The sequence below is a fragment of the Vulpes lagopus genome, chromosome X (assembly GCF_018345385.1).
Source record: "Vulpes lagopus strain Blue_001 chromosome X, ASM1834538v1, whole genome shotgun sequence".
In the NCBI taxonomy this organism is placed as follows: domain Eukaryota; kingdom Metazoa; phylum Chordata; class Mammalia; order Carnivora; family Canidae; genus Vulpes; species Vulpes lagopus.
Genome location: NC_054848.1, coordinates 12,774,584 through 12,787,849, shown reverse-complemented (window position 1 = coordinate 12,787,849; position 13,266 = coordinate 12,774,584). Strand labels below are relative to the sequence as shown.

Here is a 13,266-nt window from a genome sequence, read left to right as displayed (position 1 = left end):
AGGTGCCCATTTTCATTCACCATTGTCTCTAGTTTCTCTTCTGTGACTCTCTTTGGATTTTCCATCTAAGTGACATGCTGGCTTCCAGCTTGGAAATATTTGTTTTCTGGTTGACTTCTAGATGTAGCATTGCAGAAGATTTTGAAAATAGAAAGAAAGGACCCGTAAACCCACCAGCCTAACACACTGTGTTCATTTTTAGTATTTCCTTCCTATCTTTATTCTATATCCATACATGGTTTATTCCATGATTATAATCACTGTTCTGTGACTTCACTCTTCTCTGCATCAGTTTCTCTATAAAAAGGGCATGGTAATGGTACCCACTTGACATGGTACCCACTTAATGAAGATGAAGTTTCATACTAAGTACAAAGCACTTAGCACAGTGTCTGGTCTATGGTGCGAAATTAAATGGAAATTATTATTATTATTTTTTTAACGTAAGCTCTGCCAGTAACATGGGGCCTGAACTCACAACCCTGAGATCAAGAGTCACACTCTACTGACTGAGCCAGTGAGGTGCCCCTGAGTAGGAATGATTGTCGTTAATTTTACCTTAGTTCTGGTCTTCTTCATTTCTTGCCTTCCACAAAGCTTCCTACCTGGTCTCTATGCCTTCAGCTTTCCTCTTCTCAATCCATCTTCCTACATTATTTTGGAATTTAAAACTCTCAGTGGCTTCCCTTGACCTAGAGAACAAAATGCACACCAATCCATAGGGGACAGCTTGCAGTCCCTTGATCTCCCTAGAAGCTTTTAATGCCTTTGCCTCAGCTCACACTGCTTTTGTGCCCCTTGATATATCAGCGTATATACATTCCTGAACTACTTAGTGAGAGGTGAATGCCAATCTGTATCTTGTTAGGATGCTAGTTCCCCGAATCATTCCTGACCCTGGGCATGGGGAGGCCTCTCTATTGATTGTAGCATCTGCCTTTCTCCCTCTAAGGCATACTTATCTCCCCCTTGGGTACCTCTTTCCTTTGACTAGGAGGGTAAGATACTCTTTCCCTCTGCATGAATCTGATGTGTATTTCCCAGTGCTATTTTAAACTTGGAATCACCTTGCCTGTTTTTTTTTTAAACTTTGGGGTGCATGGTTGATGTTGTCAAGGACCATTCTTGCAGTGTGTGGTGTGCAGGGGCCAAAGGCAAGCAGCCCCAAGATGAGCCGCTTTGGCACGCGGACTGTTTGGAGCTGAAGGCAATCAAGACCCTGAAGGCGGGCAGCCCCGGTGGCGCAACGGTTTAGCGCTGCCTGCAGCCCAGGGCGTGATCCTGGAGACCCTGGATTGAGTCCCACGTCAGGCTCTCTGCGTGGAGCCTGCTTCTCCTTCTGCCTGTGTCTCTGCCTCTCATTCTCTCTCTGTGTCTCTATGAATAAATAAAATCTTTTTTTTTTTAAGATTTTATTTATTTATTCATGACAGACACAGAGGCAGAGACACAGGAAGAGGAAGAAGCAGGCTCCACGCAGGGACCCCGACATGGGACTCGATCCAGGGTCTCCAGGATCACACCCCAGGGCTAAAGGTGGCACTAGGGGATCCCTGGGTGGCGCAGCGGTTTGGTGCCTGCTTTTGGCCCAGGGCACGATCCTGGGGACCTGGGATCGAATCCCATGTCGGGCTCCCTGCATGGAGCCTGCTTCTCCCTCTGCCTGTGTCTCTGCCTCTCTCTCTCTCTCTCTCTGTGTGGCTATCATAAATAAATAAAAAAAATAAATAAATAAAGGCAGCACTAAACCGCTGGGCCACCGGGGCTGCCCCTGAATAAATAAAATCTTAAAAAAAAAAAGACCCTGAAGGCTTAAGAGAAACTTCTGTCCCTCCAGGTTTCTTCTGTTCATCTGTCTCATTCCCTTTATGCCTAGTCCAGGGTGGAGTATCTTAAAGGGAACAGGAAATTCTTGCTTCCCAACAGGTGCAAATAGTTTGTTTCTTTGGGGACAGGGTGGATGAGTAGAGCAGGTGCTATGGATTTTATTTCTCGATTTGCTACTTACTGGGCACTTTTTTCTAAGTCTCTACTTCTAAACCTCAGGATCTTCATCCTTTTGGGCTGCTATAAAGAATAGTTGAGATGGTGCTTTGTAAATTTTTAAAAAATATTTTTATTTTTTTATTCGTGAGAGACAGAGAGAGGCAGAGACACAGACAGAGGGAGAAGCAGGTTCCCCATGGGGGAGCCCAATATGTTACTCAATCCCTGGACCCAGTGATTATGCCCTGAGCTGAAGGCAGATCCTCAACCACTGGGCCACCCAGGCGTCCTGGTGCTTAGTAAATTTTAAATTCACATAAAAATATGACATTTTTCCCTTTGTTACATTTTCAGCAAAAGTGAACTGGAAAAAAATGATTCTTTTTTACCAGTTTTTAAACACCCTTTAAAACAGCACCATTAAAAAAAAATATAAAACAACAAAACCAGCACTGTTGTTTGTCACCAACTCCATATCTTGAGACTTTTTTTGGTAAAGTGCTGCTAATAAACCACATTTAAGTACATTTTCCATTAGGGATTAAATGTTGATTAAAAGGTGCTCTTTATTGATGGTGGTCCACTGCAGTGTTGATGATATGGTGCCAGCCAGGAATGGAGTTAATAGTGATAGAGACTACTGTGCTTTTAATGCCCTGCTGGGGTTGTAGTCTACCATTTATTATTCAATGCAAAACTCATCAAAGCATAGTAAGTTTTTATTCCATTGCTCTTACATTTTATGGCTTCCAGGGGCTCTTTGAAAAGGAAGTAAGTGTAGCAGTAACAATGCTTTGGAGAAAACTGTGTGCATGGCAACCTGTTTTAAAACATGCTTTTTCTACATGAAATGGATTTTGATACAAAGTATTGCAGGGACTCATGCATGCTGGGAATCCGAAGTATGCCATCAAAATTTTTAAAAATTCCAATCACCTCTTTCTGTTAATGGAGTAGAAGTGGTTTAATGGCTGCCCCTGGGGTGGCATAAAAGGTGGGCTGTATGAGGCATTACCATATCTTGTCCTAGCGCCTTGGAATATATATGTTTTCTTATATTGGGAATTTATTAGGAACCAGGAATCTTTGACAAACAAATGACTATGATAAACCTTTTTTTTTTTGTCAAAGAACCGCATGTAAATTGTTGCAGACAAGTCTCATAAATCAAGCTGGTTTTGTAAGGATAGAGATTCCCATGAGTCACTGTTGGTGATTTTGATTTTATCTTGTAAAAAATAATATAGGGGGCATCTGGCTGGCTCAGTTGGTAAAGCATGTGATTCTTGTCCTCTGGGTTGTGGGTTCCGGCCCCATATTGGGTTTGGAGCCTGCTTAAAAAGATTATATAAACCTTTTTGGAAAGAGTACTTCCATTATTTGGGGAGTGCATGCATGCATGAGAGACATTTGCCGTGATTTTAATTAACTATGGATAGCTAGACCTTAAAAAAAATTTTTTTTAAGGAGTGACAAGGAGAATCATTGGATGGTGATTATAGTTTGTTGTTGTTTTTTAAATCATTATTCATTTTTTTAAACATTTTTTAAAATATTTTATTTATTTATTTAAAAATTTTTTTTAAAGATTTTTATTTATTTATTCATAGAGATGCAGAGAGAGAGAGAGAGAGGCAGAGACACAGGCAGAGGGAGAAGCAGGCTCCATGCAGAGAGCCTGACGTGGGACTCGATCCGGGGTCTCCAGGATCATGCCCTGGGCTGCAGGCAGCGATAAACCACTGCGCCACCGGGACTGCTCAAAGATTTTATTTATTCATTCATGAGAGACACAGAGAGAGAGGCAGAGACACGGGCAGAGGGAGAAGCAGGCTCCATGCAGGGAGCCCAACGTGGGACTCGATCCGGGGACCCCAGGATCATGCCATGGGTCGAAGGCAGGCGCTAAACTGCTGAGCCACCCAGGGATCCCCCTATTCATTTGTTTTAAACTTGGTGCTATCCAATAGAACTTTCTGCAATGATGGAAATGTTATATAAGCTACACTGCCCAAGGTGACAGTCATCAGCCCAACATGACTATTTGTTGGGCAGTTAGGTATGAGGGAGGAGGGATAAAACAGATGCTACCAATACCCTCAGAGCCACCCCTGAGAGTTAACAGCCACACACCTTCAGAGCCACCTCTAAGGGCTAACGGAAGCGGAAAGGCCTAGCCAAAGAGCCAGCTCAGAAGCCACAAAGGGACTTCTGAGAGCTGAGCATGCGCCCAAAAGGCACAATTTGTCCTTAAGGTCACAGCAAAAGCTCATTAGAAACTCATAAATATACTATACATAAATAAATATGATCATAACAGAATGCATCATGGGTAGGTGCATGCGCAGAAGACAAAAATGTTATGTAACCATCAGCTGTCAATCAAACATGTCAATCAAAGCCAAATTTACATATGCAGAAAGCAGGTTTAAGAGGTTGCAGCTAGAGCTTCTTGGGACCGTTGCCCCTGTTGCTCTAGCAGTGGCCTGCTTTCTCTCTTGAAAGTGTACTCTGGGTGGCGCAGCGGTTTAGCGCCTGCCTTTGGCCCAGGGCGCGATCCTGGAGACCGGGGTCGAATCCCACGTCGGGCTCCTGGTGCATGGAGCCTGCTTCTCCCTCTGCCTGTGTCTCTGCCTCTCTCTCTCTCTCTCTCTCTCTCTCTCTCTCTCTCTGGGACTATCATAAATAAATAAACATTAAAAAAAGAAGTGTACTCTACTTCTCCACTTAATCAACCCTATCTTCCCATTCTGGTCTTGGGTCTCCAATGCTTTGGTGTATCTGGGACAAGAACCCAGCTACCTGGTAACATACTGAGCACTCGAAGTGCAGCTTAATATGTGGGAGTGAGATTTTCAATGCAATTCGGTTTTAATGGATTTAAATTTGTAGATATTTGTAATCCATTTTTTAATGGATTAAATTTGCAGATAGCGTCATGTGGCTTGTGGCTCCCATATTGGGTAGTGCAGGTTTAAAACTCCCCCCCCTCAAATATATCAAGACACACACATGTGGATCTGTATTCTGTGGCATTTCATAAAGTTTAACATGTAAGACCTTCATATCGAATAATTTTCTCTACTGAGAAATGCGTGTGTGCCCATGTGTGTGTACAGAGAAGATTATTTAAAAAGATGGGTTAGTCTTAAGATAGAGCTGAGATGTTGCGAATTAAGTGAAAATATACCCAGACAAGTATATCTTAGGACTTCTTTAAGTTTGTTCTGTGTGAAACAAAAATGAACCCCTAAGTCATATGCAGCACAGAGTACTCACATTTTATTGAACGTGCGGGAGCCACTGCTATTCTGTGTGTGGTGATGATCCAGATTTTATTTCTAGCACTTGTTTTTTGTTGGCACCTGGGTGCCCTAAAATGAGCACGTTGAGCAGCAAGGCCTATTCTGATGATTCTGTTCTTGAGTGCCGTGATTTATTTCATTGTCCTACTTCTGGTTCCTGACACATATGAAAGAAAATCAGTGAACCCACTCATTTGCCTTAGAAATGAGTAAACTCAAGCAGAGTCTCCCTATGTCATTTTGATGTGTTGTCAGAGTTCGGGGCAGCCAGCCATCAGACAGAAACGAGAGCTGTTAGGTTGGAAACAGACCCACCCAAGTCTGCTGGCTAATGTGGGCAGGGAAGTATTTGGTACAAGAAACAATTCTGAAAATCACGCAATTGGCAGTTTTTATGACTTCTTTCTATTTCCATGACTTTTTGAGAGATACCATGTTATAAATATATTTTTTTAAGATTATATTTATTTATTCATGAGAGACACAGAGAGAGAGAGAAAGGCAGAGACACAGGCAGAGGGAGAAGCAGGCTCCCTGCAGGGAGCCTGACGCGGGACTCCATCCCTGGTCTCCAGGATCAGGCCCTGGGCTGAAGGTGGTGCTAAACCGCTGAGCCACCCAGGCTGCCCTCATGTTATAAATACATAATTCTCAAAAACAGCAACAGCTTATAATTGTATATAGTCTTCAGAGCACATTTATATACATTCTCTTTTGGCCCTTATGTGGTTGTGGGTATTGTTACTTCTTTTTTTCTAGACTCTCAGGAGTCAAGTGACCAGTCCAAATGTATGTGGTTCATAAATAGTACAACCAGGAGTGTGAGGGGGAAGATGTGCGTCCACCTTACTCTTCCCTGGGCTCAGAAGTAGGGAAGAAAGCAAGTATAAAATCTGATGCCTGAGGGATCCCTGGGTGGTGCAGCGGTTTGGCGCCTGCCTTTGGCCCAGGGCGCGATCCTGGAGACCCGGGATCGAATCCCACATCGGGCTCCCGGTGCATGGAGCCTGCTTCTCCCTCTGCCTATGTCTCTGCCTCTCTCTCTCTATCTCTGTGTGTGTGACTATCATAAGTAAATAAAAACTAAAAAAAAAAAAATTAAAAAAAAAATCTGATGCCTGAGAAAATGGAATTTCCTTGGCTCTTTGGCCTTCTTGCTTGTGGAGTCAGGAGACATGGCCCGAGGTGCTGCGGGTACATTGCAGCACAGCTAAGACTTGAGCTTGTGGCCTTGGTTGGTGTGATGGGCCTTCTGGCCCCACCTCGAATGAGCTGTGTGCTGGGTTAATCACCTGAACACCCTAACCTTCATTTCTTCTCCCAGAGGAAGTTGAGCGCAACTTCCAGTTCCCTCTTTGTTGCACAGAACCAGGAAGGACTCGACGTTTGTGTAATGAGAGTGCATGGATAAGGAAGGACATATCAACTTTTGGGGGCAGTTTTTTAAAAAAGCATTCTTTAGTTATTCCTGTGTTTTCTTTATTGGAAACCCTTTTGTAACAGTAGAAGTGATTTTCCTGCTCTAAAATCTAAGTAGGAGGTATCTTCTGCTTGTTTTGAGACTCTGTTGATTTCTATGTTTATCTAACATATCTTGACTTTTCTGCCAATCCTTAATCTTCTATCTCCTCTCCATACTTGAGCCCCACCCCCACAGCCTTTCCAGTATTTTGTTCAAAAGTCAGGGAGGAGAGTGAGGTTGTCTTTTACATTGCTGTTTATGTATTTATTGATACTCCATATGTGTAGAGTAAATCTTCGTCTCCTAACCTGTCAGCATAGGATTTCTTCAGTTGTACCCTTTCCTCCTTTAAAAAAAGGCAAAAAAAAAAAGGATGGGGAGGTGTCTGGGTGGCTCAATGGTTGGGCGTCTGCCTTTGGCTCAGCATGATCCTGGGGCCTGGGGATTGAGTCCCGTGTTGAGCTCCCCTCAGGGAGCCTGCTTCTCCCTCTGCCTGTGTGTCTCTCATGAATAAATAAATAAAATCTTTTTAAAAAATGGATTTTCACATGTTATGGAATTCGGACTTATTTGCTATAGGTCAGCAAAAAGTTGGTCAAGGCTAGGAATGGTTCAGGCAGAAAACACTTCTTGGCAACGTTGCCTCTACAGATCGGTAGCACTCCTGTAGAGTTGATCTACTTGCTGATTTATTTGGAACTGAGCAAGAGGAACCCCAGCCTAAGCCTATGGCTCGAAGCAAAACTATAATTGCAAGGTTATGTCATGGAGAAGGTGTACCTCTGACAGAACCCAACGTGGCAGCATCTATATCAGTAATTGGTCCCATATTGAATACTATATGTGGCTCGACGTAGTCAGAGCATCCCATAAAGCTGCTGCTTCTTTTTAAAAATATTTTACTTATTTATTCATGAGAGACAGAGAGGCAGAGACTCAGGCAGAGGGAGAAGCAGGCTCCATGCAGGGAGCCCAATGTGGGACTCGATCCCAGGACCCAGGGATCACGACCTGAGCCGAAGGCAGACACTCAACCGCTGAGCCACCCAGGTGCCCCTTATAGAGCTTCTAATGTGAAAATAACATAATCATGCAAATTATTTCTCTTTTTTTGAATTTTTTTTATTTTAAAAGATTTTTATTTATTTATTCATGAGAGACACACAGAGAGAGGCAGAGACCCAGGCAGAGGGAGAAGCAGGCTCCACGCAGGGAGCCCGACGCCGGACTCGATCCTGGGTCTCCAGGATCACACCCTGGGCCGAAGGCAGGCTCTCAACCACTGAGCACCCAGGGATCCCCCAAATTTGTTCTCAAAGCTTTGGATGTACGAGAACGTTTGTTGGAATGGAAAATTTAATGCTGCTGGTCTCTACTAGTGGTCTTCAGAAGATTATAAATTTTAATGTAAATTGAAATGATTTTATAAATTTTCTGATTTTATAAATTTTACTTCCAACTTAAGATGCAAGCGAATAATCAGCTCCTCTGACAAAAAGACCATGGTGTGTGTTTGGACTCACCTCTTTCTGTAGCGACTAGACAGTGCTAGTAGACTATCCCTTGGCATTTTCTCTGAGTGGAGATTAAGTATGAAAAGTGTTTGGAATTGTAAATGCAATAAGTGTCCAGGGTTTTTTACAACTTGCTAAATTAGCTCCTCTTTTGATCTAGTGATAGATACAGCGATGCCAGTGATGACAGCTTTTCAGAGCCAAGAATAGCCGAGTTGGAAATAAGCTGAAACTAATGACTCGGAATAATCAGGACTGCCTGAGAGGGTAAGATGGAATCTTCAAGTATTCTCTATCTGTCTTAGAGACAAGCTGTTGTCCTGGTGGAGAAGGGAGCATCTTATGACTTGCCTTGCAGGATTTTGCTCTCTCGGGATGCTCCTATTTGATCAGCATAGGTAGCAGTCAAATAGGAGCATCCCAGGTCATAGCTAGGACAGACCTGACGGCCAGTCATACTTTTGAGAAACTGGAATGCACCTGAGGCTGGGGAGAAATATGTAACAGCACCTATAAATGGAAGCTATAGTGGTTAGAGTTGTAATAAGTCAGCAAATGTGTTCCATAAAGGGCTGGAGAGTAAATATTTTAGGATTTGTGGGCCGTGCGGTCTCCGTTGCAACTATTCTGCTTTGCCATTACAGAGGAAAAGCATAAAGGAATGGGCATGGCGGGCGGGGGGTGGGGGTGACTGGGTGGCGGGCACTAAGGGGGGCACTTGATGGGATGAGCACTGGGTGTTATGCTATATGTTGGCAAATTGAACACCAATAAAAAAAGAATGAATGGGCATGGCTGTGTCCCAATAAAACTTTATTTATAAAAGCAGTTTGGTGACCCCCAGTTTAGGTCATTCAGGGAAAAACAGATTTCCTTGGGTTTGTATGAAATAAAATGGTCTTTTATTTCTTTGAAGGGAGATGCCTGAGACTGGCTTGGCTTCTGAGGGCCCCTTATTTTTCCCACAGCTCTTTTAGGCTTTAAGAGGGAGGATAGCAGCCTGGAGAGCTTTATTAGATTCAAGTTCTGAGGCTGATAGTGCCTGGGATAACTCCAGCGTTACGGCTGCCGTGAAGTGGATGACAGCTCTCTTTCATAGACAGCAGCTTCTGGAAACTGTACAGAGTTAATCGCTCCATTATGAGCTCTCTTCATATCACTTAGGGATAGGATATTCATGTTCACCAGAGAAAGCATCTCTCTATTTATGTTTGCCTCAAACATAAAGTCCTTTAGGAGCAAACCAAGATGGTGCAAAGGCTAGCTGGAGGCACTTTACAGTCTTAGTTTCCGATGTTGCTAATACTTACATTCTTTTTCTTCTTCTTTTTTTAAGGCTCTGAAGTAACTGAAACCAGGATGAAGGAACTGAGGAAATCACACTCTTAAAGAATCACTTTATTTTCCACTAAACATGGATGTAGAGCCTCGAAGGAGACCTAATAATAGAGAAACCAGAACCAAAGGGCCACCACCCTTTTTACTCTAGAGGTGGCCTTTGGTTCTCACAAATTTCTGTAGCCAATTAAACTTTTCCCAACAACCTCGTGGGGGAGAAAGTGTGTTTGTGTTTTGTCCGGTGTGTGGTGATGTCCAGGTGGTGAGCGAGGATCCGGGCTCCAGAACCTTCCCTGTGCACACGTGATAGGGAATTTTGAGTCAAAACTGAGTTATTCTGTGACCTGGAACTCAATCCCAGATTTTTGTGTGGCCCAAGCTTCTTTCAGTTTGTCAGCCTGTTTATTTTTAGTTAAAATTAAACAAGTCCAAGAGTGGGGGGTGGCAAGTAAGGCCCTCGCCACAGGTGGGCAGAATGTAAGGGGGGATAAAAATATATATTATATATGTATATTAATTGGGGCAGAATTCACATAACATGGAATTAATGAGCATTTTATTTTTTTTTAATTTTGATTGATTTGAGAGAGTGAGAGTGTGAGAGAGAGCACAACGAGGAGAGGAGGAGAGGGCGAAGCAGAATTCCCTCAGCAGGGAGCCTGACACGGGGCTCAATCCCAGAGCAGGATCATGACCTGAGCCCAAGGCAGGCTCTTAACGGATGGAGCCACCCGGGCACCCCTATTTTATTTTGTTTTAGAATTGATCGTTTTATTTTTATTTTTTTCTTTTTAAAAAGATTTTATTTCTTATTCAGGAGAGACACACAGAGAGGGGCAGAGACACAGGCAGAGGGAGAAGCAGGCTCCACGCAGGGAGCCGATGTGGGACTCGATCCCGGGACCCGGGGATCACGCCCTGGGCCAAAGGCTGACTCTCAACCCTGGGTCTAGGCGGCCCTAGGATTGACCATTTTAAAGTGAACAGCTAGGGGATCCCTGGGTGGCTCAGCGGTTTATTGCCTGCCTTTGGCTCAGGGCGTGATCCTGGGGTCCCGGGATCGAGTCCCACATCGGGCTCCCTGCGTGGAGCGTGCTTCTCCCTCTGCCTGTGTCTCTGCCCCTCTCTGTATCTCTCATGAATAAATAAAATCTAAAAAATAAAAAAATAATAAACTGGACAGCTAAGGGGCATCAGGTAGATTTGCAACGTTGAGCGACCAGGACGGTGTCCAGTAGGCTTCCCAATGCCCCTGTTGAATGAGCTTGAGAGGACAGTTGTGGCTCACACCTGTGCTTCCCGACACTCAAATATTTTAACTGCTCAGTTAATTTTGTGTGTGTGTGATTGTCTTTTAACTTTTCTCACTTAGTGCTGTCAGGTGTTACAGCATTATTTTGTAAGACGCTACAGAAAATTCATCTCCCCGACACAAAAATATTAAAGAGCTTTCAGGCTCCACTTGTGAAAATTACAACTTGAAGATCACAAGAGGCTCGGAATGAAAAGCCCACAAGGTAGGTTGAAAGCTGGAATAGGCCTCAGGGAGAGAGGGATGTAGGCGGAAACATCATGCGGGGGTACTCTGGCTTAAATGGCAGTTTTCAATGGTGAGTATTATGATTTCTAATCACTTGTACCAAAGTGCTTTCACTGTAGGGTAATGATGCATGTAAATAGGACCAGAAGAAGGGCTCTTAAAAACTATAAACCAGCCCTTTTGTTGTTACTAGGGGAGGTTTTCCTCTTTTGGAGACACCCTTGAACTTGGAATCCACCGAAGGCTTAATGGTAGGAGCACAATGGTAGGAGCACGGCTGCTCAGAATAGTGCAGCGGCGTCGCACATGACTACGGAGAAAGTCAGTATAAATCATTCATTCCAGAAATGTATCTTCAGGGGATCCCTGGGTGGCTCAGCGGTTGGCGCCTGCCTTCGGCCCAGGGCCTGATCCTGGAGACCCAGGATCGAGTCTCACGTCGGGCTCCCTGCATGGAGCCTGCTTCTCCCTCTGCCTGTGTCTCTGCCTCTGTGTGTGTGTGTGTGTGTGTGTGTCTAATGAATAAATAAATAAAATCTTTAAAAAAGAAAAAAGAAATGTATCTTGAGCTCTCAGCAGGAGCCACGCATGGTATAAGGCGCTGGGGCAAAGACAGGGGAGCAGAATTTGCCCTGGTAGGGCCCAGGGCAGGCTGTCCCCATATGGGCCGCTGGGCATAAAGAGGAGTTCAAAGTAATCAAAACCTGACAGCCCCAGGAGAAGCTCTCTGCCGGCCCTGGGCCACCTACACTTACGTTGGAGCAGAGAGCCTGGCCATTCCAGAAGCTCCTCTTTACCCAAGACCTTCTCTGCCTAACAGGGCAACCTTGTTTCTCCAAACAACCTTCACCTTCCTGCCGATGAGCTTTCTCCCCTTTCCGTCCTCGCCCCTCTCCTGAGTCCATATAAGCTTGGATCTTGCTTCATCGTCTTTGGAATTTCCACGTCTGCGTGCGTTCCCCTTAAGTGTGCTGTTAAATTTGATGTTCTCTCGTTCCTCTGTTTCAGGTCAATTCGATTCTTAGTCCGGCTAGAAAGACCTTGGAGGGCAGAGAGGAAGGTCTTCCTCCCCAACACCCTCAAAATATGTCGCTTTGGTATAAGAATTCTTTTAGACTGATTTTAAGGAAATAGCAGACGGAGGAAAAACTCTGAAAACTGAGTCGAAGTTACCATCGTGGACATGTCATTAACTGCCATTTGGTTTTCTCCCATTATTCTGTCTTTTATACCAGGGGGGTGTCTTCCATCCCAGGCTTTGATGGAGATAGAACTTGAACTTGTGAGCTGCTTTTTGCCATGCAGCTTTAGTCTTTAAGGTTCACGTCCAGGGAGATCTCTAAAACACGGTGGCAAATGTATAGATGCCATTCAGTTTTCTCTCTGAAATGGGGCTCATTTTCCATCGTAGCACTTTCCTTGGTACCACTTTCTCTTCTGAGAAGGATACTGGTGAAAAGCTGGGGAATCCAGGTGGCCCCATGGGATTACATAGTTCATTTTGAAGCCTCACTGTCAGATTTTAAACTTTTCATCTTTCCCTTGAACAAGAAATTGTTTTGAAAATAGATGTATTGCTTTGATTGGTTTTTTCCTGGGGGAGACTGTGTGTTCAGTTAATATGCTGGGAGTATTTGAGATTGATAGTAAGATAAAAGCCAGGAAACTACACTTTTCTATGCTGAATTACCCTCTCAAGGGGTTTCCGTGAAGTAGAGAAACCTCATCGCTTGCCACAGGCCAGGATGATGAGACTACTTGTTGTAATTTAGGTCACCTCTGTAGAGAATTTAATGGCAAGAGATGAATATTATTTCAAACTATCTAAATTTCTGGAGTAGCAACTTCTGAATTTATTTAAGATTTATTTTTTATTTTTCGAGAGCACGAGCAGGAGGGGCAGAGGGAGAGGGAGACAGAATCTCAAGCAGACTCCATGCTGAGCGGAGACCGATGTGGGGCTGGATCTCAGGACCCTGAGATCATGACCTGGGCTGAAACCAAGAGTCAGATACTTTACCAACTGTGCCACCCAGGTGCCCCTGCACAAGACTATATTATTTAAATGTCAAATTTGAGAAGTATGACACCTCAGAAGTAATTTACCACCTAGTATGTGAC

At 44.0% G+C, this 13,266-nt stretch overlaps 1 protein-coding gene across 3 annotated transcripts in view; it reads left to right on the top strand.

The window, feature by feature from the left end:
- CTPS2 (CTP synthase 2) overlaps window positions 1–9,810 on the top strand; it is a 107,724-nt gene extending 97,914 nt beyond the window's left edge. For all 3 annotated transcript variants that reach the window (XM_041742156.1, XM_041742154.1, XM_041742155.1), the window contains 2 exons: window positions 8,428–8,534; window positions 9,604–9,810. In XM_041742156.1, coding sequence (XP_041598090.1) covers window positions 8,428–8,497 — 70 coding nt within the window. In that variant the 3' untranslated portion in view covers window positions 8,498–8,534; window positions 9,604–9,810. The remainder of the gene's footprint in view (window positions 1–8,427; window positions 8,535–9,603) is intronic.
- Window positions 9,811–13,266: the final 3,456 nt, after the last annotated feature.